We start from the raw sequence: 27,946 nt of genomic DNA on the forward strand, positions 1-27,946 counted from the left end.
TGCTATAAGAACCAGTTTGCTTGCTTTTCTGAATGCGGAGTTAATGTTTGAAAGGTACTAAAGAGAGAGACAGAAAACGGCGTGGGTGGTTATGGGAATGTTTATGAGAAAAGGAATTTGATCCCAGAAAGGCTGCATGTTTGGTCATGCTCAGACATAGGTAGCAAACGTTTACTTTTGGTTCCAAAGGTGGTTTTCCTTTTGCAATTAAAAATTTGATTTAAGGACAACTCTGAATGATGCTTTGAAATATTTCAAGGTTGTTATGGAGAGAGAGGCTGCACGACCTGACTATCTTATACTGACCAAGCTGATGGTCAGTATAAGATGGAGTTCGCTGGAGTCTTTCCTATCTATAAAGAGAAATTTCAAATGTACTTGTGGTTCTGAATTTTTCAAGCTTTACACCTTTTTTTTGTCTTTCTCATTTCAAAATTTCTATTTATTTGAAACATCAATAAAGACCACCTCCAGTAGGTTTTCTTCTGATTTCTATCAATCTTCCAGCTTCTCTGTACCTGCTAATAAAAACCACAGCATCATAGTGCAAACACCAGGTTTCCTAATTGTCATGAACTGAATGTTGTAATGGAGAGTGGTGGTCTGACGATTAGAGAAGGCTTCTTGCTTCCTGGGAAGGCTGGATATTTCCTTTTCATGATCATGACTCTGATAGCTGACCTAATTGCTAATTTCACTCACCTGCCTTACTTTGCCCAGTTACCAAATATCACTGATCTTATCTACCTGCTACTGTTTCTTTATTTATGGCTCATTCCCAGCTATCAGGGCTAGATGATTGTTGCTGAGGTAACTGATGTGTGTTTTTAATCTTATTTTCCTTTGTTACTTAGTTTTACTTTGACTTTGAGTTTTAGATCGTTGCTCAGGCCATAGTTGATGTTCTCGTTCCTGGAGGCCAGTGGTGAGAGGATTCTAGTATTTCGTAGAGTTCCTGATCACGTCGAGTTTTAGCGTACTCTAGTTTTCCTGTTATCCTGACCTGTTCTGCCTCTCAACTACTGAGCCTACCTGTTCCCATCTGAACCTTCTGCCTGAACTCTCTGTTGGTCTCCTGGAACCCTGAATCTGCCTGAACACTCTGTGATTATTATAGATTTACAACCATCTCTTGGTGAGCTCAGAGATGCATCAAACCGTTTTCCGGTGGTGTATCCATCCGACACAGAAACTACAGCAAACTATATAGTTATAACTCAAATTTTATATATTGAGCAGCTCATATCTGCTTGATGTAATTTGTATAAAAAATGTTGGCCTTTACAGAATCGCTCAACATAAACTACACTAGTGGTTGTTCTCCAATGTTGAGTAATTAGGTGACCTTTGAAGGAAATAGGTTGCACTGGATTTTTTTAGGTTGCAGGGATAAAATTAAAATGCATACTGCACTTTTTAGATTAGTATTTGTAACAAAATTTGTGATAAAATGCATTGATTATTATCGTGTTTGATAAAGCAAGACAAGTTCAAGAGATATGATTATTGCCGTCAGGAAATTTGCTTGTCTGTTTTGAGAGATTGTGAGATCAGGAAAGATAAAAGATTAAATCTTGATAAATAAGGTGTTTTAAATATTAACAAAATATGGGAATACGAATGTTATCCCAACGTCTTTTTCTGTTATGAAAAAATCTGATCTGAAAATTGATCTGAAAACTGCAACATCTCCATTCTTTTTAAGAAAGTGTAAACCATGTATCTGCTTAACTCTTATTACATTAAAATCAGTTGCAGGCAGCAGATACACAAAGATAATTCTGTTCAAGAGGTCAAAAAGGGATTTCAAACTGAAAAAAAAACCCAGAATTACACAGTACTGAAAGCAGAAAAGCTAGCAAGATGCTTCTTAGGTTATTGCTCAATGGTTTATATGCTCAAACCTCGTGATATACAGGAATAATCTGATGGTAGAGAAAAGATGATGTAAGATGAAGGCTTTCTCTTGACTTGAAGGAAGTATTTTATTAGGAAACATAGATCAAAAATATGACATAGTTTTCAAAAAGCATGAACATTTTAATCAGAATGTTAAACAAAAAGTAATATTCTGCGGTTTTAAGGCACTAATTTAAAATAAATGTTTCCCTTTGCTCTAATACAAATGATCAACTATTACACACTAGGAAATGTGTGCAGCTAACTATCTGCAGACCAAGTCGCATGAAATGAACTAACCACCACCGGGTCAACAAGCTACATTCTTCCGACCTGAGTGGTGACCACAGTGGTGCCGGACTGATGGCGCTCCCTGATCTTCAGCTCTCGATTCATTTGGCACCAAACACAGACGTAGCAAAACATTACATTACAGCAGTCATCGCAGCATGAGCCCTGCAGATGAAAACAAAAAGAATGGAATTATGAAGTTAGCAGAGATCTACATCAAAGGCTTTCCAACTATATCCTGATTTATTTAGATGCACCTTCCTTTTTCCCATTTGTAATCAGATCATGTAAATACTTGACCCATTTCTATAGTTTTATAACTTTTTTGTCACATAGTCTGCATTTGCGATTGTTTTATATCATTGAACTTTGATATTTCTTTCCTCACTTAAAGCTAAAATATTACAAAAATCTGCATTTTATAGAAACTTAGACTTAGACTTGACTCTATTAATTCCTTGGGATTACTCCCTTCGGGAAATTGTATTTCCAGTAGCAGGAAAAATTGCACATAGAAGAAAATAGATGATGTTTAGACACGGTATTTACAATAGAAAAATAGAATCAATTAAATAAGGTGTATGAAGATGTATTGGGGGATGAGGATAGACAAATAAATAGATAAAAAAACAAACAAACAATGCACAAATCTGATAAATCCAGCAAAAACTAAATTATTGTCATGTTATGAGGTTTACCTGTAGGACCAAAGTACAAGAACAATGTAAGCTTATCTACTGAGAGAAATGTGGAGAATGACAATGGAAGCAGAAAGATAGCGGTGTGAGTAATGGAGGATGACAAATTAACATAAAATGGGCGTAGCTTAGATCCAGCGAAACAGAAATAAATAACATACCAAAGGCCTATTGGCAAAAATAACAACCGATTATGGCAAGACAGAAGATAAATAGCAAGAGAACCAAAACCCAAACACCTGTAGATCATGAAACTTATTACTATTTCTTATGCTTACATCTTTTTTCTTTTGCTTGATCATATTTATTATTTTTAGTCTACCCCCCAACTTCATCACATTATTTTTTTGGCTTTTTTTGTTTGTTTTTTTGCCTGCTACTTAAATAACCAGGCAATTAAGTATTTACCTACTAATAGTGCAACTCTTCTGTATCATCCATATGGTTTCTAGTGAACTTGAGACAGGCCTGGACGTGTTGTCTTAAGCAGAGGGATTTGCCTGGTACTGCAGGATTTGAGTCCCTATAACTTTCATTTCATTCCAATTGCTCCCTAAGTTGACTTATTTCCACCATCCTCCTTGGCTACTGTAGATTCACCGCCTTTTTCAGGTCTACTTTTTTTTTTCCTGGGGTCCTTTGAGGGCTCTTTTGGGTTGGCAATAGTTGGAGTTTGTAGTCTGACTGCTTGTGGCTGTGTCTAGTGTTTTTTTATAGAGATACACTATATTGCCAAAAGTATTTGCTCACCCATCCAAATTATTGGAATCAGGTGTTCCAATCACTTCCATGGCCACAGGTGTATAAATTCAAGCACCTAGGCATGCAGACTGTTTTTACAAACATTTGTGAAAGAATGGGTCGCTCTCAGGAGCTCAGTGAATTCCAGCGTGGAACTGTGATAGGATGCCACCTGTGCAACAAATCCAGTCGTGAAATTTCCTCGCTCCTAAATATTCCAGTCAACTGTCAGCTGTATTATAAGAAAATGGAAGTGTTTGGGAACGACAGCAACTCAGCCACGAAGTGGTAGGCCACGTAAACTGACGGAGCGGGGTCAGCGGATGCTGACGCGCATAGTGCGAAGAGGTCGCCAACTTTCTGCAGAGTCAATCACTACAGACCTCCAAACTTCATGTGGCCTTCAGATTAGCTCAAGAACAGTGCGCAGAGAGCTTCACGGAATGGGTTTCCATGGTCGAGCAGCTGCATCCAAGCCATACATCACCAAGTGCAATGCAAAGCGTCGGATGCGGTGGTGTAAAGCACGCCGCCACTGGACTCTAGAGCAGTGGAGACGCGTTCTCTGGAGTGACGAATCGCGCTTCTCCATCTGGCAATCTGATGGACGGGTCTGGGTTTGGCGGTTGCCAGGAGAACGGTACTTCTCTGACTGCATTGTGCCAAGTGTAAAGTTTGGTGGAGGGGGGATTATGGTGTGAGGTTGTTTTTCAGGAGCTGGGCTTGGCCCCTTAGTTCCAGTGAAAGGAACTCTGAATGCTTCAGCATACCAAGACATTTTGGACAATTCCATGCTCCCAACTTTGTGGGAACAGTTTGGAGCTGGCCCCTTCCTCTTCCAACATGACTGTGCACTAGTGCACAAAGCAAGGTCCATAAAGACATGGATGACAGAGTCTGGTGTGGATGAACTTGACTGGCCTGCACAGAGTCCTGACCTCAACCCGATAGAACACCTTTGGGATGAATTAGAGCGGAGACTGAGAGCCAGGCCTTCTCGTCCAACATCAGTGTGCGACCTCACAAATGCGCTTCTGGAAGAATGGTCAAAAATTCCCATAAACACACTCCTAAACCTTGTGGACAGCCTTCCCAGAAGAGTTGAAGCTGTTCTAGCTGCAAAGGGTGGACCGACGTCATATTGAACCCTATGGATTAGGAACGGGATGTCACTTAAGCTCATATGTGAGGCAGGTGAGCAAATACTTTTGGCAATATAGTGTATATAATATAATCCAATAGAATAAAATCTATAGTTATGGGTCATCTTGATCTGAATTAGATTTTTCTACATGAAAATCTAAGAGAATTTGATTTTCCTTTCCTCCATATATTTATACACATGTATATCACCTAAACCTTTTGATTGATAAAATCACTGATTTTCATACCTTAAGGTGACACAATAAATATTACACTACAGATTACTAAATCTATTGGACATAGTTGGGAATATGCAACTAAAATACATTAAAGCTATGAATTTATTAAGTGTAAAGGTTGATTTTTCTAATAAATACATAATTCTGTAGGATTTGACTCAAATTGGCATATTTTAATAATCCTTTTTTGCACATTTAAAACAAGTATGTTTTAAAGAGAGTGAAATCTAAACCTACTTAATACATTTAAATGTAGGAGGATATTAAAAAAAACATCCTAACGTTAGAATTAGGACTGAAATAGCACCTGAAATAAAGTTATACATGACTGATAACGCTTTCTACTGAGACTCATTAGTTGGAATTTATTTATTACCATTACACTATAGTCCAGAATTAGTGCACACTCTCTAGTTTATCCTGTTTTTGTTATGATTGTGTTTAATCTATATTCTGTTTGGTTTTTGGAGTTGCTCCAGTCCCTTGGCCGAAGAACCAGCAGGTGGCCAAGGGGCAGAGTTGATTTGGACTGTACCACATCAAGGCTATGGGGGGAAATGAGGTTATATTTTATTTGGACAAAACTACCTGTTTAGAATTTGTGAAACTATCCCTTTTTTTATGAAGAAAAAAAAAGATTTCCATATTTTTTCCCTAGTCACATTTTAACATTTCAGAAAATAAAAGAAGCAGTTTTCAAATGCTTTTTTTTATTATTTTCTAACACCTTGACCACATGTGGCTAAGCAACTGACGCAAATTTCCATTTAAATGGAAACTGACTGAACAAAACAGGAAGTAGGCTAAAAGAACTGATCAAGGGTAAAGCTTTACTGGATTCATTTTTAATAAAGATTCATAAGTGCCTGTTATTTTTTCTCATTTTAGGTTTCCTGCAATTTTGCGGTTGTTGGTTTGCGTTTAATAAAACAGTTTATTTTCTGATTAGATGTTCAAGTATGTGACCTAAATAATTGGAAATCTAGATCACTTGAAACCACCTCTTTCAAAAGCAAGACTGGTGTAAATATGCATTGCTATCATTGGACTATTTGTTAACCAGATTGGTGTTCCAGAGCAAATATTTACTATAGTATGAATCTGTTGATCATGTAGAAGAATTGAGGCCGAAACAAACTCTGTATGAGATTTGGTAGATACCAATAGAACCTTGTGCTCATCTACAGCCCAAAAACAGAAGTAAAGAGAGTTAGAAACTGCAATTTACAAACAAAAAAACCTTAAAAATGATCCTAGGTGTTTTTACTTTTACAACTCTAGATCCTACATTTGATGCTTAATGCTTTGATTTTTGATGATTTCTTAAATTTTTTATGAATTATTTCTAAAAAAAAAAAAAAAAAAAAGAATCAAAAGTGACCTTTGAACCATATACTTAGATATCCTCTTAACACAGCCGTCTCTTTCTGAAGGACTGGTGTGGACATTTCCCCTCCAAAAATATGAACATTTGCTTTCCTTCCCGCTCATTGCATTTTGCCAACAGAAACTCTGGTACTGAACAAAGTAAATGCAAGACCATGATATAAAGGGGGAGAGCTGGGTTACACTGTGGCTAGCTGTACTCATTAGCTAACAGGTTAGCCTATTTTAGCTAGGTCAGTTAGCCATATTAAGCTACACTATAACTTTGGCTACGTTCACACTGCAGCCTGAAGTGACCCAATTCCGATTTTTTTGCCCATATGTGACCTGTATCAGATCTTTTTATGACAGTCTGAACGACACAGATCGGATTTTTTCAAATGCGACCCAGGCCACTTGGATATGTGGTCCTGAATCCTGAATCGGATACGCCAGGTCGCATTCATCCGACCTACACGTCATTGATACTTGACAAATGTTACTAAACGTTACTAATCTGCGTCCTACTAAGCGGAGGCGGGAAAAACTAACAACCATGGCGGAAGATAACACAGAGAGCAGTCAATGGAGAGAAAGTGAGGTTGCTGACTTAATTCATATTTGGAAAGATAGCTCGATTCAGACCAAACTCGAAGGGTCTTACCGGAACCTGGCTCTCTTTCTTTTTGATCCTCTTAAAAAGATTTCGTTCGTAATGTGCCTGCTCCTGTTGGAGAAGAACTTAAAGAACGCAATATACGCTGCGGTATTACGAGTCATGTTTACTTCCGCAAACACTGAGGACGCTTGCTACATGTGATGTCATCGCGTCCTCGAGTGCGCATGCGGGACACTTCGGTTGAACGCTTTCAGTTCACACAGTAGATCACATACAAGTCGCATATACTTGGAAGTGTGAACGGACACGCAAAAAAATCCGATTTCACAAAAAAATAGGAATTGAGCATTAAGGCCTGCAGTGTGAACGTAGCCTTTGTGTCAACAACAAGCATTCATTTTTTACAAGTAGAATAAATGTTTTCTTTGTCGAAAATCTCCACGAAAGTCATTCTTAAAGTCGAAGGCCTTTTTTTTTGTTTGTTTTTTTTACATTGGGCCCGTGCTTTTACGTTATTACATTATGTTCTACTCACCCATATTAGTTTTGTGTAATTTGGAGCTGTTCTGAAGATATTCCGTTTATTATTATTATTACTAATATTAGATATTCCGGTTATATCCTAGTAACGTCTTCCTTTGGGCAACGACTTGAAGGCACAAACTAAACTGTTCATAATGTATCATTTATGGTACGCCAGCATTCATAGCATGTAGGCAAATCACTGTCCCCACAGACATCTGTGGTTATATTTTTTATATTTATATTTTTTTAAAACAAAGGGGAGTGTGTATGACGTCTTCCGCGCGCCGGACTGGAGTTGTGACGGGAAGCCCGGGCCACAGGCGGCCACGCTCCACCCCTTCTATTCATTCGGCTAGCTAATCTGAATCGTTCAATTCCATTAGGAGAGCGAGATCATCTGTGGTAGTAGCACTAGACATCTTCCAGGCATGCGAGTAAAACTAGCAGCAGTTCAGCGGACAGGATGAATGATGGAGGGAAGTTTTGTATGCTGCATTCTGGAAAAAGTAAGGAAAGTGCATGTTGTTTTTAAAATAAAATCCACAAGAATCACAGATTTTCATTTTTTTTACAATTGCATTCTCTTAGGAAACGACTGTAAAATCATCATTTAAAGCCATAGGGAAATCATATTTGAATGTCGAATCATTCTGGCTTAAACAGGTATATAAATGTACTCTTTCTCAGACTATACTGTCACAAAATTTAGAAAATTTCAATTAAAAAACAAAACAGTCATTTTCTTAAGAAAAAAAATGGACAAATCTCTCAGATTTTAGCAATTTCATTTTAAGAATTAAATACACAGAAAATGGCAGAAGGGATAACTCCTTAATTTTTTTTTTTTTTGCTTATCCAACCATAGGGAAGATACACACACCTTTATAGGCCTTTGTAGTTCTGGGTAAGTAAAGTGATAGTGAAAATATAGTGCATAAATGTGAATTACAGGGGGGGGGGGGTTCGTCTGAATCATTGGAGGGGGGCGTTATAGAGATTGATGACCACAGGCAGGAATGATTTTCTGTGGCGCTCTGTGGTGCATCTGAGTAAGATTTAAAATTCTAGGAAGTAAGAATATGCCATGATTAGGTTTGCCACACCACCTAAGAGCAACACGAAGACACTATGAATGAGCGTTGCTCCAACAACTTCCAGACTTACAGGGATATTGTGGCGTTCCCTGATGCTGGAGCGCAGCATGCAGGAAACGATGCCGCAGATGTCTAGCAGCGGCATGGCGCAGCACCATCCATGTTTACTGGCAGTCTGACACTGCATGCAGGGGAAACACCACAGGCCACAGCAGCCTGTTGGGGAGATGGAGAATATTTTATTAGTGAGAATTAGTCTTCATCACTGAATTGACTTAATTTTATTAAGTAATAAAGCCCACAAAACAAATTCAAATTATTAAGGATAGTTTCGGTGTTAAAAGAATTTCAAACCAGATTCGGCCTAAATTTGGGATTAAAGCAGACTGAAATCACGTCAGAGTTTTTCCAAAAAAGTTTAAAAAAACGATTTCCGAGATTATGTTTCCAAGTTTGAAAACATTTCACTTCCCATCCTGGAAGCTTTATCAATTCCAAATGTCTAAATTAGCGTTCGAGTTCGAAGCTTTATAGAGTGGCCAAAACAAAGCCATTTTTGGCTTATAAAACGTTGCCCAGCAACCATGACACCATAGATCTAAGAAACCGATGGGAAACGGCCGTTCTAACCATTGCATTTCCGAATTCTACTGAGTAGTGCCCGACTTTACACGAGAGAATAAAGTGAAAGTAATTGGTCGTTTATCAAGGGGGCGGGATTGTTGTGGCAGAAGGTTTGCAAACAAGTCTGGTTGTGGCCGTTTTCTCGGAAGACTCTTGCTAACCACTTAGCAACTTAGAGCTAGTATGTTCCCAAAGGGAAAATACATTGGGACCAAGTAGCACTAAATTGGTGACTTAGAAACGACACTATGCTATGGACAGTGGAAACATGCAAGAGGAGGAGAGTTTTGTGTCGGAGGTCGTGGATGAGTCTCCTCATCCACGACCTCCTCATTTTTTATTTAGAGGAGGAAAGCGGGGACGAAGTTGTTGCGGAAGAGGACGCCAGGGTGGCAGAAGCTTGGTTTGGTGTAAAAGGCTTACAGCCGTACATGTTTGAGCCCTTGCCTCGCAACGCTGCCAGTTCTGTTAGCTCTACGCCTGCCGAAGACACAGATGTCCATCCCCGTGGACACTGGGACGGAACTCAATGGTACAGTAAATGATTCCTATTTCTTATTTCAACCGTTGCGTATATTAGCTGCGACATATGAGTCAAGGTGCTATGACCAAAAAAAATGTGATTGACAGATGACCATTAATATATGATTGGCCGAATTTAGGTGTACAGGCTGACTTCTAACTAACTGGCCTGCATAAAATAATGAGAGAAAAAAAAAGATTTTCAGACAGGATTTTTTTTTTTTATAGAAATTTTCTAAATTTTGCGACAATATGGTCTGATAAAGAGTACATTTATATGCATGTTTAAGCCAGAATGATTTTACATTTAAATATGACTTCCCTAGGACTTTAAACCTTTGTTTTTGAATATCCTTTATGATATACATTTCTTAGGCCATAATTATTCTATGCCTAGTTTCATAAAAGTATAAATGGGTGAAGAAGAGCTGAAGAAAAATAATGTTCTTCTGGAAGATATATAAGCCAAGGCGGTATGATTAAAAACTATACTTTAATATAGAAGGTATTTGGCAAAAATAATCAGAATTATGAACATTACGTTCAATTTTTAATCCACAATACCGAGGATACAATTTATATTATTGGCTGGATCAAAACTATTTGCTCCAATTTTTGTTCATTTAACCCTTGAACAACCACAGCTGTTGTACCATGGCAGCAAGCATGTGAAAAAATTTATTGTTAATTTCTTAAGACACCTCTAGTAATGTCTAGTATAATGATCTTGTTTTAAGACTGACGTAAATTTTAGCAAACGTTTATTAAAAAGAAAATAAATTCTTTTCTGAGCTTGTGTTAAAAAATGTTTAACCTAAATTTAAATGTTAGGAGGAATCTTTATAAATTAAGTAGTTATTTAAGTTTAAAAGACCTATATTTTTGTCTCAAAACATCTTTAAAGTTTATTTTAGGCCATAGAAAGCATAGAAGCTTAATTTCATTCATATTTTTTACCACGGCAAGTTAGGTTTACTTGTACAGCATAATTCAGTACAAAAAAATTCAAAGTACTTTACATCAATTAAATAATAACATACAAATAAAATAAACCTACAATAGACCAATAAGAAACAGGATAAAAGTTGGTAGTAATAATTGGATTACTTCACTGTTTACTGTTAAATAAATGTACAAATGCCACCTTGGAAGGATGTAGCCCTTAAATCAGGAAACACCCTTAGTTATGAGGCTCCTTTCATGAGGAACCAACTACCAGTTCTGTTCTGTGAGGCAGACACACTATCTACTATTAAGGTTAGGCTTCCTTTTTGATAGAGGTATAGTTAGAGTGGCTCAAGTTATATATTTAAAGATATGCAGCGATAGGCTTAGACTGCTGGAGGACCTAGGGACCACTTTTCATTACTCTGCTTCATTCTACTTCTACTCTCCAATATTGCACTCATTGGTAGTTCAACCTCCACATTATATGCTCCCTGCCTCATCATATTAGCTTTATCTGACCTAATCCTGTGACATCATCATGGACAGAGGCATCAGCTGGGCTGCTGCCATCAACAACTTTGATTATGGATGATAAAGTTGGGCCTGTTTTTCAGTCCTGCTTCTCTCCTAGGAAAGGGAAGAAAAAGTTTATTTGTATAGCACATTTTAGCAGGATGACTAAAATTGTTTTACATGATAGGAAAACACATAAAGAAGAAAACATTGATATAAGACTTAATAGTCACCACTGTTCCAAATGAAATCAAAAATAATTTATATCCGTGCTGCTTGCACAATTTTCCCAATCTTGTACATAGTCCATTGTTGTTTTTTGTTAAAAAAAAACAACAAATTTTTAATAATTCTTCTTAGTAGCATATTATTTAAAGGACCTATATATAAACAATCCACTCTTTGGAGCTTTTCACTCTCTTATAAGTTATTCCTTCAACAGAATCATGCACAAAGTGGTATTTCCCTTGATTCATGCATCTCTGAGTAATCATCATAAGTTTTACTATCTGAGCAGCAGCCTCACCCTTTCCTGTAAAAAGGCGTGGTTGGAGCATATATACATATGAAGGCTCCCTGCAGGAAGCACCAGCTTTAACCACGCTGCGCCAAACAAACGCCCACACAGAGAGATAATGTAAGGCTGAGCACAATGATTCCAGCTGAAGGTTGAAACCAAGAGGCTCTTTTACTAGCTAATTGGAACTGAGCAGGAACGGTTATTTGTTTCTGAAAGTCCTTTTTTCTGGCTGTATGAGCTCTCAGACATCGTATAAGCTTTATGAATGTTTTCATGAAATAGGCAGCACCTAGATCGAAAAATACTTGCTTTAAAAGCAAGTATTTTTGCTGAGTTTGAAGAAAAGAAAAATTTATTTTATTACAAATTAGCACTGTAGACCAATATCTCATCCTATATTGGTCTAAAGGTGACTTTGGACTGGCTTTAACACTTTAAGCCATTGTTATGCTATAAATTTTCCTACATTGTAGTTTTTCTTTTAGCTTGTCTTTTAACTTTGTGTAGCTGCCTGCCTTGACTTGTCTCTAACTTATCTTCTGGTACAGCTGAATATTTCTGCTGGACGAAAAAGATAAATGATGCCTTTATTTCACCAAGGTGTTTTATTTAATCTTCTTTTCCTGTAGTTTCCTTTAAAGGCCCTGTTTACACAAACACAGGCTCAATTTATTTTTTGTCAGTTTGGGTGTCATAATTTTAGGTATTTCGTCAATAAGGTAGGCCTCTCACCTACTGTAAACAAATTGTTCTTGATGATAAACTGTCCCACATCTTATTATGGTGGAGGGTAATATTTTAATTTGGTTTAAATCCAAAGGGCTTTATCACTGCTGCTGTTGCATTTAGCTTTTAAAGCAATCCCGTCTCTGTATCGTATTTTTCTGGCTGGCTACTCCTCAGTCACCAGACTGTGCTACAATTACTACGCTGTGAACATTTTGTCATTCAGAACAAAGGAGACAGGAAGAAAAAAATCAAGCATGCACATGTAAATTGACCTTATTCAAATTGACCAAGTGTTAAAATGTTTTACTGTTTACTGTGACATGCCTATAATTAGAATTTTTAAATGTCATGCTGCCTTTTTATCTGTGCAACACAGGAAGAAATCAGAGTGATCACAATCTGACAATGTAACAGAAGTGTAACAATGAATTGAGTCTTTAAAGTCACAGATAACTGCTTCAGAGCAGCAGAACATGATAGTTAAATATTTAGAGTATATTCATCTAGTGTGGAAACAATATCCTGTAGTGAGAATTTTGGTTCAAGCTAGTTAAATGTTAGCTTAGCATTTTAGTAGATTTAAAGGAGTCAGCACCACATGCACAATCTGCTATTGTTATTGTTGATATCTCCTGTGGGTCGTGTAGTAGTGTGCATCCATTATGTTTTTTACCATCTAATTGCTACTGACTTCCGTCATACTGTCCAGATCACAACAGAGTTCTCTCACTTTTGCACTCTGGTGTTAAATATGTCATTTAAGGGAAATGTACTGATTTCATGTTAAATACAACAAAGCTTCTTTATGTTTTAATAGAAAATCGTAAAATGTAAACATATAAATAGTAATTAAATGTACAGTGGAGGATTTTCGTGATTTTTTGAAAAGACCTTAAAAAAATGCACATGCATGGGGGGTTGCTTTTAATATATACTGGTTTTATTGGTGCATTTTTATTTCTCTAATAGTGGTGTTTTGTTTTTGTTTTTTTACCTCAACAGGAAGCAGCTCTGTTTAAAAGTTGCTGTTTGCATCAATCATACAATCTTCCTTTCCAAAAGAAGATTTACAATTTTTCCGCTGTGTCAGACTCACCAGAATAAACACATTACCAGAATGATTGACAATTAGTAGGACCACTTATTTTGATGATCTACCTAGAAAAACTATACCTTTATCTGTTTGACCACAAAGATTATAGCTGGGCCTGGTGCAAAACAATGAATGTGTAAAAAAACAAACACTTATTCTCCTTTCTCAGAAATGTTCTTAGGGCGTCTGGTTTTAGAGGCTTCTTTAAATATCAAGACATTTGAACTTTTTATTGGTACTTTTTTTGCAGGTTGTAAGAAATTATGCCGTTTGCTCAGTGGACTTACAGGTCCCCATTTCGGTGCAGCAGTCACAAATGCCAGTGCTCCATGTCCCGACACCGTGATGGGTGGAGGTGACCATCACCACCTGGGATGGTTGGGGTTGGTAAGCCATATCTGGAGGAAACAGAGTCGACATAATGAAAGAGGAACTGTGTAGTTTTATTTCTGATTTCTGATAGTTCTTGCACACTAACACCCCCAGTTTCTTCCTTTATAAAGGGAACATCTGAGGTGGTGAGAATTCATTTACACGCTGTGTTGAGCTTTTACAGGATATTAATCAGACGGCTTTAAAAAAGTCACAGTACAAGATAATATATTTGCTTTCGTTTCTCATGTCATTTCTTTCACAGACTACTCCTGTGTTTTGTCTTTAACTTGGTTTAATATAAAACAAACATAGGAGAGTCTATGGACTGTTTTAGTTTAACTCATTTCACTAACTGTTAGAGAACGGAGTAGAGAATCCTAACGCCACTGGTAGCTCTAACTGATGTCATTTTAGGAAAAAGCTTAGATTTTCAATAATCCTAAGATTTTTATTTTGTATTTTATCTCAGTAAGTTATCAAAAAGCAGCCCAGGCCTTGACATGGCTCCTAAAGTAAGCAAATGTGAGGAGAAAGGAGGAGGACTTCTAGTCAGCCTATGAGTGTCTAAGAAGAGAAGAAACCACATACACTCCTTTAACGATCATACAATCATTAATTTAGGGATATGATTAACTGTAGCTCCCCATATTTAGAAAGATTACTCAGGTTGAGAAGCTGGATGGGTTCAGGTACATCTCTAGTTACATAATTTTATTGAGGATAAATTATTAATATGAAAAGTAAACAAACTCTAGACCAGGGGTTCTTAACATCTTTGAATCACACCCCAAAATTTAACCTACTCTGCTGTGCATGACCCCCGTCCCTAAGCCTAATCAATACCTATATGTAGCCTTTCCATAATCAGACAAGCACTTATGAACTCACTTCAGCTATTAGTCTCTTTATCATCTTACTTTAAAACATTTTTTGAAAAACAGAACAGAAATCATTTTACCGTTAAAAAGTAAAAAAATAATGCAAACTTTTTTTAATGGAATAAAACAACAATGTGTTCTAAACTTGAAGAAAACACACCACAAACAGCCCATGTTTAACTTTAAACATATATGTTTCTGAGATCTTTAAATTTCACTTCCTGGTCAAAAGCAGAGATGTTTTTCTGCAACTACTTAATGTGACTGCTTCTTGTGTGAGAGAAGCAGGCTCTTGGCTTTATAATATAAAAAGGCCAATGGGAGATCACTGTCAACTCTGAGGAGTGGTGATCTGTATTTCTTCTTCAAGTAGTTCTGTGCAAAAAATGTCTTTTTGCACATATGTTTTGCAGACATGTTGATACAAATGGAAACAACACATCAGTTTCAGCTTTTGACACCACTGCATACTCTGTTGCTACTGAAGTAGCACCTTGGTTCGTCTATTGTTTTGAATCTGTGCTACAAAGCTATCAGCCGCTGCTCTGAGGAGACGTCCTCTCTCCAAGAGCTGCCTGTTGGACGAATGGACTGGGTTCCTGATAAGAAATCAAACAGGTAATCGTCCCTTCCTTTCCTGGTGAGTGGATTGGACTGCTGAACCGAGTGCATCAAACCAGAGATTGTCCCCTGCTTATCCCCTCTTTTCATCTAATGCTGCTAGAGTTGGGTTGGCTAACATTGTTAGCACCAGACAAGCTCATTTTGGTCACGTGTACATGGATGCACATGCTTCATGGCCTGGTTTCCTCATGTCATCTGAGCTAACCCATTTTTCTCCAGTGCTGCTATATTGCAATGCATTTCTGAGTCATTGATCAGTATTCACTGTAAACTGAATAAAGCTACACTGATTGATTGCAGTTAAGATCTCTGTATCAGTTGTTATTCATATTTATCTGCTGTTATTATAAAGGACACTTTGAAAGCATTAAACCACCAAGCTTAAAGATGAAATGAAATGGTTATCAATATATTACAGGTGCTGGTCATAAAATTTGAATATCATGAAAAAGTAGATTGATTTCAGTAATTCCATTTAAAAAGTGAAACTTGTATATTATATTCATACATTACATACAAACTCATATATTTCAGATGTTTATTTTGTTTAATTTTGATGATTACAAATGACAACAAATGAAAATCTCAAATTCATCATATCAGAAAATTAGAATATTACTGAAGACCAATAAAAACAAAGGATTTATAGAAATGTTGGCCAACTGAAAAGTATGAACATGAAAAGTATGAGCATGTACAGCACTCAGTATTTAGTTGGGCCTCCTTTGGCCTGTATTACTGCAGCAATGCGGCGTGGCATGGAGTCGATCAGTCTGTGGCACTGCTCAGGTGTTATGATAGCCCAGGTTGCTCTAATAGTGGCTTTTAGCTCTTCTGAATTGTTGGGTCTGGTGTATTGCATCTTCTTCTTCACAATACCCCATAGATTTTCTATGGGGTTAAGGTCAGGAGAGTTTGCTGGCCAATTAAGAACAGGGATACCATGGTCCTTCAACCAGGTACTGGTAGCTTTGGCACTGTGTGCAGGTGCCAAGTCCTGTTGGAAAATGAAATCTGCATCTCCAAAAAGTTGGTCAGCTGCAGGAAGCATGAAGTGCTCTAAAACTTCCTGGTATGTGGCTGCGTTGACCCTGGACCTCAGAAAACACAATGGACCAACACCAGCAGATGACATGGCACCCCAAACCATCACCGACTGTGGAAACTTTACACTGGACTTCAAGCAACGTGGATGAAGTGCCTCTCTTCTTTTCCTCCAGACTCTGGGACTTTGATTTCCAAAGGAAATGCAAAATTTACTTTCATCAGAGAACATGACTTTGGACCACTCACCAGCAGTCCAGTCCTGTTTCTCTTTAGCCCAGGCAAGACGCTTCTGACGCTGTCTGTGGTTCAAGAGTGGCTTGACACAAGGAATGCGACAGCAGAAACCCATGTCTTTCATACGTCTGTGTGTGGTGGTTCTTGAAGCACTCACTCCAGCTGCAGTCCACTCTTTGTGAATCTCCCCCACATTTTTGAATGGGTTTTGTTTCACAATCCTCTCCAGGGTGCGGTTATCTCTCTTGCTTGTACACTTTTTTCGACCACATCTTTTCCTTCCCTTCGCCTCTCTATTAATGTGCTTGGACACTGAGCTCTGTGAACAGCCAGCCTCTTTAGCGATGACCTTTTGTGTCTTGCCCTCCTTGTGCAAGGTGTCGATGGTCGTCTTTTGGACAACTGTCAAGTCAGCAGTCTTCCCCATGATTGTGTATCATATATTTCAGATAAACATCTGAAATATATGAGTTTGTATGTAATGTATGAATATAATATACAAGTTTCACTTTTTAAATGGAATTACTGAAATCAATCTACTTTTTCATGATATTCTAATTTTATGACCAGCACCTGTATATATCTGGTACCTAGGCCTTCAGTCGACAACCCTCAACTTCTACTTCTTAATATCACCACTTTAACATTTTAATAAAACTAAACCACAAATAGTATTCAAATATAAAATGTATCAACCGTTGGTATAATCAAGAGGAAGGTTAGTGTGAGGGTGAATTTGAGAGGTCAGATTGCTGATTCTAAAGGCCCTGGGCAGATTTGATTGACATAGCAACGCACTAAGGCTGAAATCTGATTGGACAAAAAAAAAGTAACAACCACTTAAATGTAATGGAAGCAGAGCAGCCAATAGAAACGCTACGAAATTAAGAGAACTGATCGTTTGGAATAAATTAATGCAGTTGGAAAGAAGAAAATTAAAGTTTAGCTCTGAAGGTCCTGACCGTCCACCGCTGGTGTTACTCGTGATTTGAATTACCTGTTAATTTTGCAAATTTCCAGCTCTAGTTATTTAATTTTTTTCATAATCTTGTGATAAAATTGTACAACATAGAAAAAAAAATTAAGAGTAATTTAAGCCCAACATATGTGTTCAGGGTGGAGAGGAACTGCTTAAGAGCTCTCTCAAAACTGTTTCACATCAGCTCTAACACCTTTTAGGATACTGTTTCATAGCATCATAGACCACAACAGCACACCAAACATCCTGCTCTCTGTCATGCAATACAATTCTCAATAAGTGAACAAAAATAAAATGCTGGGCAAACAGGGTATGGACCGCATGCAAGGAATTTCAATATAAAGACAAATTGGGTTAAAAAAAATGTATCTGTGATGTGTGCATCTCTTGGCAATACCCTAAACATGGGAAAGTTTCTTGAGACCTGAGCTCTAAGCTTCTTCTGAAATGAATCAAAGATTTACCAACAAGCGATTAGCCATTTTTAAAACCAAAAGGGAAAACACTTTTCTACACTCACAGACAAAGGAGTGTTTCAGTTTACTTCCAAAGAAATGAACAAACAAAGTAGGGATGCACGATATTGGGATTTTGGCCAATATCCGATATGCCGATATTTTAAAACTCATGTGGCCGATAACCGATATCGATACCGATATTAAAGCTGGACAAAAATAAGTAGTCATTGAAAATAGCAGTTTTGTTATCCATTTCTGACACTTTGAAAAATAATATACTCAAATATATTTTCATATGCTGATATCAAATAGATTTTGAAAAAAACGCGGTATCGATCTAATTTACTTTCAAAATCTCGTGAAATTTCATCGTTCTGTTACAAACTGTCGTGAGATTTTGTTAGTAAAATAGTCAATATATAAACATATATAAATATAAATTTTGTGAATTTTCGGGGGATTTCGTAGCTTAACGATGACATATAGCAATATTTCATTAGTAAAAGAGATTGATATGGTGTTTTTAAATGGCAATATGTCAGCATATGAAGATATTGTGATATTTTAAGGTATCAATATTTTTTCCCTCGTCTTTAGAAGTTTTTTAAGTCTGTAAAAAAGAAGTTTTTTAGGAAGAAGAAGTAGTATTTTTTTTTTTTTTTTTTTTTTTTTTAGACTTTAGAAACTCAGAAGCTGATCAAATATCGGGTTAAATATCGGTGGGGTGGCCGATGTCCGATATTCAGTTTTAAGGCCGATACAGGCCGATACCGATAGGGGGCCGATTATATTGTGCATCCCTAAAACAAAATAATACTTATGCTAGAAGGTAGGGATGGGTTGATGAGGCAACATGAAGCATTTCGAGACATTCAAAAATGTATTGACACTGCGTTGATACTGTGTCACTCAATACTGTCACCTTCTGGACCTTTAAAATCTCTACAGGCTGCCTGTTTGACAAACTGTTATTTCTTTATGTTTTTATGTCATTTTTTTAAGCAAAGGATTAAAATAAAAGCAACAGATTGACCTGATTGTTTGTCGATTTGCCAACAAGTTAATGCGAAATCCTGAAAAAAACTGTGAAATTTGTGCTATTCTCAGGTCGATCTCAAAAAGATGGCCGCCATATTTTATACAGAGTGAAAGTCAGTGCGAGATCTCACAATATAAGGCATCTTGAGAGTGAAAATGAAAAATATTTTATGCCATGACTTGTGTAGAACACATTGCATACGCAGAGAGGACTTCTGTCTCAAACTATTAGTCAAAATATTAGGGATGCACGATATTGGGATTTTGGCCGATATCCGATATGCCGATATTTTAAAACTCATGTAGCCGATAACCGATACCGATATTAAAGCTGGACAAAAATAAGTAGTCATTGAAAATAGCAGTTTTGTTATCCATTTCTGACACTTTAAAAAATTATATACTCAAATATATTTTCATATGCTGATATCAAATTGATTTTTAAAAACGCGGTATCGATCTATTTCACTTTCAAAATCTCGTGAAATTTCATCGTTCTGTTACAAACTCTCGTGATATTTTGCAAATTATTGTGAGATTTTGTTGGTAAAATAGATCGATACCGCATCAATAAATCAACATATAAAAGTATCACAAAATTTTGTGAATTTCCGGGGGATTTCGTAGCATAACGATGACATATAGCAATATTTCATTAGTAAAAGAGATTGATTTGGTGTTTTTAAATGGCAATATTGTTAGAGTGATACTATCCTGTGTTTCAACCAGAAGGGTCATAAACTTTTATGACCTCCTGTAGGTCATGAGGCAGAATCACACGGATGTGTGACTTCCATCCAGCCAGTAGGTCAATTCACACCATCTTGTTACCTGCATCCTCTCAGACAATCATTATTGGGTCTGCTGTTTTAGGCCCGCCTGTTTGATGTTGTAAACTGTTAATAAAAGGCTTTGCCATGAAGGGATCTGTGGGAGAAGGTGATGGCTTTCCAAGCCAGCATTCTTCTCTCCACCCGGCACACACTGACGTCACAAAACCCGGTCTCTGTGTTGATCATTTTCCTTTTAATCTTTTAAAGTCACATTTCTCTGGATTAAAACCCAACAAATATATCAGCATATGAAGATATTGTGATATTTTAATGTATCAATATTTTTTACCTCGTCTTTAGAAGTTTTTAAGTCTGTAAAAAAGAAGTTTTTGAGGAAGAAGAAGAAGTAGTATATATATATATTTTTTTTAGACTTTTGAAACTCAGAAGCTGATCAAATATCGGGTTAAATATCGGTGGGGTGGCCGATGTCCGATATTTAGTTTTAAGGCCGATACCGATAGGGGGCCGATTATATCGTGCATCCCTACAAAATATGATAATCAAAATTGAGAAATGTGCTCCTTAACCGTCTTTTTCCTTTTTGTTTCGTGCGGAAAAATCGCTAAACAAGATAGCAGGCTATCATCTGTTTTCTTGTTTTGGTTCAATGAAAAAAATACTAAAATTCTAATGTTTTTTAGTTTTTTCATTTTTTTGGTTTCAAAAGAAAAAAAACAGCTTGAATATACATGGATCCTGAATAAGACTCCATAGAAACAATAGTTCCATGCCCTAAGGAAGAAATGCTAGCACACATAAAACTGCCATACAACTCACCTGTTAATTCAGTCAAGACAACTTCAAATTCCAAAACAAAATCCAATTAAGAATCTGTTATCTCACTCTAAATTTAAAGTTCATCCAGTTTTACTAAATTCTGTAGTTTAATGAAAAAGGTTAGACAAAATGATCCTTTTCTGGATGTGCAGAGCTACGTTTATCCAAACAACTAATACAGATATACACAGCTATACACTGTACTAAATCTTGGCTGCTGAATACCCTTTTGACTTTTTCTGTTAGATTCACTTCCTGTTTAATATCACAGCTGCATTGTTCCTGTATTGTTAAATTTTTTTTCCTTCCCCTAATTTGCTTTCAGTGAGAAGTGCTCGAAAAATAGTTTACAGGCTGTGACGTGCTGAAATAAAGTGCAGAGGTTTCTAAAGCAACTCTGATTAAATGCAATAAAAAAGCAAATAATTCAGAATAAACTGCTAGTAAAATAAAAAAAAAGGATGCAACCACCTCTCTCAATTAAACACCCATCAATTAAAGGCCAATTAAAGGCTTAAGCTCAGGCCGAGCTTAAGCCTCATTGTGCGTAATGCATTGTGTACTATACAGGGGGTAGCAATTGCTGATCAGCCTCTCACGACCAACTCCTGATCAGGAATCCTAAGGTCGGGAGAAAATTAAACATGTTTGCAATATAGTCAGCCCTTTGTGGGGTGTTAGTGGACAAATCCTGCTGTTGAAGCTGAGCTACAAGCAACTACGAGCTGATTTGCCAGAACTTCGTGCACTATGCATATGCAAACAAGGGAGTTCTTCTACTTCTTCCAGATTGACGAGTCCGACAAGCGCCATTGGCGCCTCGGCGCTGAGTCCGACGGGTGGTTTTTGGATATATGAAGTGTGAGCAGGTAGAGTTAAAATTCTGGCAATTTCTGATCTGATCTTCCCCTTCCAAGGGGCCCCCATTTCTGGGGAGATAATCCTATGGTGTGTGATGTCTTATGAGACGTCGGGTCTGCTCCGTAGAACATCGTGACCACCTCTGATCAAAGATTGCGGAGACCTCCATGACCAGAATTGATTAATGATGTCCTAGTCTAGACTCTCTTCGTTATGACTACTCGCAGTGAGGATTCCTGCTCTGTTTTAATCTGCATTAGAGTCCTCCAAGGGTCTGATTTTTCAAAAATGTATCCATCTTCAACTATCCTTGTTTAAAACCCTGCCCAGACGTGTGAGTAGAAACATGCTGAAGTGTTTTAATTAATCTGATTTAGCAGAATAGTCTCTTAACAACAGACACCTAGGTACTAGGTGTGTGGAAAAAAAATCATTTGGCGATATATTGTGATTTTCGGCTGCCCAATATATTATCAATCTTTCATTCCCTGGTTTAAATTAAAAAAAAAAAAACTTTTTACTTAAATAATGAGGGAAAACAGGCTAGCTCTGCACCGCCACTCTTTTAGATAGTGCCATGGAGGCCTTTTGTTGTGCGGCGCAGCGCAGCGGCATATCTGTGGTTGAGGCAGTCACAGTGGGAGACGAGGACTGACTCAATCCCCTGTATATGATGAACATATACAGCACTTGATTTTTTTCTCTAAACATTTTATTTGGATAGCTGCGAAAAATATCGCAATATATGGTGATATTACAAAATCGTCACCAAAGTATTGTGACAGTTGGGTCACAATACTTGCAACACCTATGCCAATACTCACCCCTAGTAGGTATGTTGCCTGATGCTCACAAGCCAGTGCGAAATGAGCTCCCACAAATGCAAATACGTTATCACATCAGGAAATATCAGTCAAAACAAAAAATAATTTTACGATGAATTAAGTTAAAATGGCATAAATATAAAATCTACAACTAGGTTTGTCATGATACTAAACTTTTCAACTCGATACCGATACTAAGTAAAATATTCGATACTCGATGTCATTTTCGATACCACAAGGATAAAAACAAAGACTCCAAAATTCAACAGAAATGTTTTCATTAATAAACAAAATACAATAAATAGATAAATAAATACAATAAACAATATTTTTAGGTTGTATGCTGTGCACAATTCTAAGCCAGCTTGATAAAAAACTTACAAAATTAAAATTAAGTGTTCCTTCCTTGGCTATACTTTACACACAAAAATAATTCTCAGCAGCTGCACCTGTTACAGAAAAAAGTCTGAAACCGAAAAGTGCACAGAATTATTCAATCACACAGTGTTCAGAAAGTGCATTTTCCTCTAATCTGCGCATAACATGAATGACTGTTTAGGTGCCACTGGTGGTAGCACTGTATCGATACTTTTGAAAATGAGTATTGTATCCAGATACAACTTTTCAGTATGGATACTTTTTTGAGTATCGATACTTCTGACAACCCTATCTACAACTTACAGTGAAATAAGTCCACAGTGTGGTGCCTGCGCCATCTTTGTTATTAGTCACTGTCACTACCCGATCCGTCCCAGAAGCATGATCCGTTCTGCGCTACCAGCTCATTTGCGCATCCAGATACACATTCCGGTCAACCTCGATTTTATTTTGTTAGAAATACCTAAATGACGTTTCCCTCCCCAAAAATAGTAAACATACTAAAATATAATGTGTTAAAGGTTAATAACGTATTTCCTGACAAAAAAGATGCCTTAAAATCCTTTCTGTTTTATCACTCGTCTCTCCCCGACCTGCAACGGTAAAGATGACGTGAGAAGCAGTTTAACAAAGAAAATGTAAAAACCATAAACATTGTCTCACAAAAGTCATAAAAATTTTTTTACAGATGTGAATTAGTATTCTTTAGTGAGTTAAGGATAGAAATAAGTAGTTTTAGAACCATAATTACATTATTTATGGACACCCGGATATATATCTATTTGTATATAATGTTGCAAAGACCTGCACTATGCAGCAATTCCCCTCTTTAAGCAATATCCTGAGTTACAAAATCCCTTCTGTAATCTCCTTTCTTTCATAATTAAAAGCAAGACTAGGCTTCCTCTCTTGTTTTTATTTACTTTTTAAAGTAATTAATCTTTTCTATAACTCAATGCCCTTTAAATTATGACCCATTGGTATTCAGTCTTTCTCTACATTTCTTTCATCTTCAGATGCATTTCAGAGCAGCTGAAGTAAACAGACTGATCTGGACTTTATTTGGTAATGCAGCACAGATGTGCAACAAGCAAGACCGGTTTGATGAGCTGACATGTCTGGAAGTATGGAGAGAATTTTGTTCCAATGTTATTAAAGGAAACAAATGGAAAAGGAGTAAAAATAATTTTTTTAAAGTTTGCTATTTTTCAGATATTAGATTTCCTTTATTCAAAGTTTTTTATAGATTTTTTTTTACAGATCAGTAAAACGTGATTTAAAAAAAAATAATAATAATGCAATAAAACTCTAACCTTGCGCTGCAACCTGGATTGTGGCAAGGTCTGAGTTTCTAGTCTCACAACAAATCCACCGGCAGGTTGGACCAATGACATGCCAGCAGTGTTTTTTCTGGGGCGAGACATGTTGGAACGACGACCGTCAGAAGGGTAACAACAACTATTTTCTGGAGCTGGTTTTACGTGCGATAACTGTATTTTAAAGTATCAAATATATTTGGACAGCGTACTCTAGGATAGCAACACAGAGATCGACATCCCGGATGCCTGTTATACTTGTGGACATTGAAAAGAAACATCCACTATGGTTATTTCCATGCTTAAACTTCAAATTCACAAGAAATGCACGAAACAGTGCAGTGCAAATGAGGCGCAGGATCAGAGGTCAGACTTAAAGGAATAGTACACCCAAAACATTATTAGCCTTCATTTTCTACTCACCCCCATGCTGAACAACACTCTGGAGTACTTTTTTGATATCTCAAATGCATCTGGAGATCTGGGAGGCTTCTTGCTGTCTGCTAACATTCAAATAATGGAGGTCTATGGCGCCCGAGGCAGAAAGGTCCATAAAAGTCCACAAAAAACGTGTCAATATTCCTCAATACTGCTCGTTCAATGTATTCCAAGTGTCCTGAGTGGGTAGCGTCCATAATTTACTCGAAATTAAGTCATTTAGAATGTTTTTAGAGCATAAACAGTAGTGTATAGGATTTCCTAAAAGCGCGTTCACGAGTCTACGGAAACCGCGGCAGACCAAACCAGACGAAAGTGCGCATTCAGCGTCTGCTCTGCCGATAATGCAAGCGTAGAAGAAGAAATGTGCTGTTTACCTGTGCAAAGAAAGAAACAACGAAAGAAAAATGTCTGAGGACTTCAGTGTTGTGGAAGAGCATGAGTTCTTTGCCGAGCTGAATGCGCACTTTCATCTGGTTCGGTCTGCCGCGGTTTCCGTAGACTCGTGAACGTGCTTTTAGGAAATCCTATACACTACTGTTTATGCTCTAAAAACATTCTAAATGACTTCGTTTCGAGTAAATTATGGACGCTACCCACTCAGGACACTTGGAATACATTGGACGAGCAGTATGGAGGAATATTGACACGTTTTTTGTGGACTTTTATGGACCTTTCTGCCTCGGGCACCATAGACCTCCATTATTTGGAATGTCAGCAGACAGAAAGAAGCCTCCCAGATCTCCAGATGCATTTGAGATATCAAAAAGTACTCCAGAGTGTTGTTCAGCATGGGGGTGAGTAGAAAATGAAGGCTAATCATGTTTTGGGTGTACTATTCCTTTAAGAATTTCTTTATAGCAGTCAGGATGAAGCAGAGGGAGCCTACAGACAGGAGAGGGCGTCTGTGAAGAGGAGTCATGAGACATTTCAGTGCTAAGTGAAACCTTCTGCAAACGGTTTCCAACAAAGGCGGAAAGGAAGTCCATTTACAGTCTGAAGTGTAACAAGACACCTACCATTCTCTCACCACCTTAGAGACACTGCTTGTTCTTTTCACAATGTAATTTGTGAATAAAATCCCTCCTCATATTTCTTAGTGTTGGTTTGGTTAAAGGTTTTTGAAAAGTTAAAGAGCCCAATAGTTTTTGATTTAGAGCGAGCCCTTTCTTCATAGAAAGTTTTCCTCATAGAGGAAAGGTTGTGTTTGTTTTTACTTCATTAACTTCTATATTCTCTGTGCTTTTGTCTTTAAAAGCAAATATTTCCTTTATTGGCTAATTTTAATTTTTTTATACAACCAACCTTGTCTTTAAGAATTTTATTTTGGTAAGTGTCCTTCCATCCCTCAATAAATGTTTTGGTTGCTGACTGGTTATTGCAACAGAAATGCTTAGGGGGACAAAATAGTGAAAAAGTTCAGGCTAAAAAGGGAGGAAGGTCTAGACTTAGACTTAGACTTCTTTATTTGTCATTTTGTATGCACAGAGTGCATACAGAACGAAATTGCGTTACATACAGCTTATGAACGTTGCATTGATATTTCAAATAAGAAATAGGTCTGAAAGATTTGATGAAAAAATATTTTTCCTAAAAAGAAAGAGACACATCTGCCCTGTTATGGTGATTCTGGCCCCATTCTAAACCAGTGCTTCCCTCACTCTTACCCTATCAGTTAAAAGTGTTGATGATTGTCCAAAAGTGGAACGTACAGTAAAATAACTATACAATCTATTTTACTAAATATTTTAATTAGAGCATTTAATTCTTAGGCATGTTAGGCTTTCCATCTCAAAAAAAAAAAAACATCATAAATATGTTGCCTGTAAGTTAGTCAGGAATCGTAATAAATAAATCCTATTATGAACCTGTGTTTATAAATCTAGAGCTAAGAAAAAATACAGCACAAAAATTATAGTCAGACTTACTTAATTAGTTCTTTGTTTTCATCAACACCTGAGCTGCTTTGATGAGCTCTGATAGCGCAATGTGAAAAACAGCTATTACCAGGCTGTTCTCTACTCTGGTTTGGATGCGTGTCAAAGCTAAAGGTGAACTGACAAATATAAGAAAAAATTACTATATGGATGATAAAAACTACCTGTACCCATTGCCATGACATCCTGGATGAGTCTCTGTGCTTTATAAATAAACTTGCTGCAGTCTTTGCTCTGGTCTTTAACTCCTTTATATAGAAGTGTATATATACATACACACACATATTATATATATATATATATATATATATATATATATATATATATATATATATATATATATATATATATATATATATATATATATATATATATATATATATATACATACACACACAGACATATATGTGTGTGTATGTATATATATATGCTCACATATATACATATACATATATATGCATACATATATTAAAAAAAAAAAAAAAATATATATATATATATATATATATATATATATATATATATATATATATATATATATATATATATATATATATATATATATATATATATATATATATAGAGTCACGTGGGTCATAACAGTTTCATAGGAGGCTGTTGGGCGGTTATCATATGTTTCATCTTTTTATGCCTTAGTGCAGCCCTACATATATAACCTGTTTTGTTTTATGCACAGATACAGGCGCTTTTAATAAGGTCTGAGAGCAACATCTAGACAAAATACATCTAGGTCGATCTAAATGTATCTAGTCAATCTAATTAATCAGAGAAAGAAGAAAAATCGCAATTCAACCGTGCATTTCCGATTTAAACGACTGTAATAGACTAAATATATGCAAATGAAATGAACAGTTAGGAACGAGCAAAAATAATCTGCGTTTTGATTTATTATTTAAAAAAACTAAAAGTAACCTCGCAAAAACTTGATTGAAACTAAAGAACCGTGAAATAAAGTATTTTGCAGGAAAATCTAAAGGAAAGTTAAAGCAGCAGCTCGTTTTATTATTCTAATTTTTTTTCTTACCTCTTTAAAGTTGGGTTGATAAAAACGTGGCGTGGAAAGCTCTGAGCGCAAAGTAATGACGAATGAGCCTGTAAGTTTCACTTTTCTGAAAAGACGGAGTGAGAGAGAGAAGGTGCCCACACCCATAATCCCCTCCCCACACTACAGCTACTATGCCAGTTAAGCCACCTGCAGAAAAAAAAAACACATAGGATGTGGTCTTAGGGTTTTGACAAAGCAAGCCTTTTAATAGATTTAATTTGCGTGAACGGTTACTGATGAAGACATGCATGGTTCTGCCCTGGCAGCACAGGCAGCTGATGTAAAGGGACAGTTCTTTGTTTTTATTTATTTGATTT

At 36.8% G+C, this 27,946-nt stretch overlaps 1 protein-coding gene across 3 annotated transcripts; it reads right to left on the bottom strand.

The window, feature by feature from the left end:
- Window positions 1-1,960: 1,960 nt before the first annotated feature.
- Window positions 1,961-27,733, bottom strand: ponzr1 (plac8 onzin related protein 1). 3 transcript variants are annotated; one of them, XM_038294882.1, is made up of 4 exons: window positions 27,609-27,733; window positions 13,851-13,961; window positions 8,685-8,830; window positions 2,218-2,355 (listed from the first exon to the last, which is right to left on the bottom strand). In XM_038294882.1, exons 2-4 carry the CDS (start codon window positions 13,957-13,959, stop codon window positions 2,218-2,220), a joined length of 393 nt encoding a protein of 130 aa, XP_038150810.1. In that variant the 5' UTR covers window positions 13,960-13,961; window positions 27,609-27,733. The 3 variants fall into 3 exon arrangements, with proteins under 3 accessions (XP_038150812.1, XP_038150810.1, XP_038150811.1); XM_038294883.1 differs by lacking the exon at window positions 27,609-27,733 and adding an exon at window positions 20,810-21,011; XM_038294884.1 differs by lacking the exon at window positions 27,609-27,733 and having other exon boundaries at window positions 1,961-2,355; window positions 13,851-13,959.
- Between the last annotated feature and the right edge of the window lie 213 nt (window positions 27,734-27,946).

The sequence above is a fragment of the Cyprinodon tularosa genome, unplaced genomic scaffold, assembly GCF_016077235.1.
Source record: "Cyprinodon tularosa strain WSP-4 unplaced genomic scaffold, ASM1607723v1 ctg347, whole genome shotgun sequence".
NCBI classification, from domain to species: domain Eukaryota; kingdom Metazoa; phylum Chordata; class Actinopteri; order Cyprinodontiformes; family Cyprinodontidae; genus Cyprinodon; species Cyprinodon tularosa.

Coding starts and splice junctions, on each gene's coding strand:
- ponzr1 (XM_038294884.1), bottom strand. CDS start 13,959: ATGGCTTACCAACCCCAACCATCCCAGGTGGTGATGGTCACCTCCACC. Junction 8,831..13,850: donor CTGCACCGAAATGGGGACCT/GTAAGTCCACTG, acceptor TCTCCCCAACAG/GCTGCTGTGGCCTGTGGTGT. Junction 2,356..8,684: donor GGGAACGCCACAATATCCCT/GTAAGTCTGGAA, acceptor TTTCATCTGCAG/GGCTCATGCTGCGATGACTG.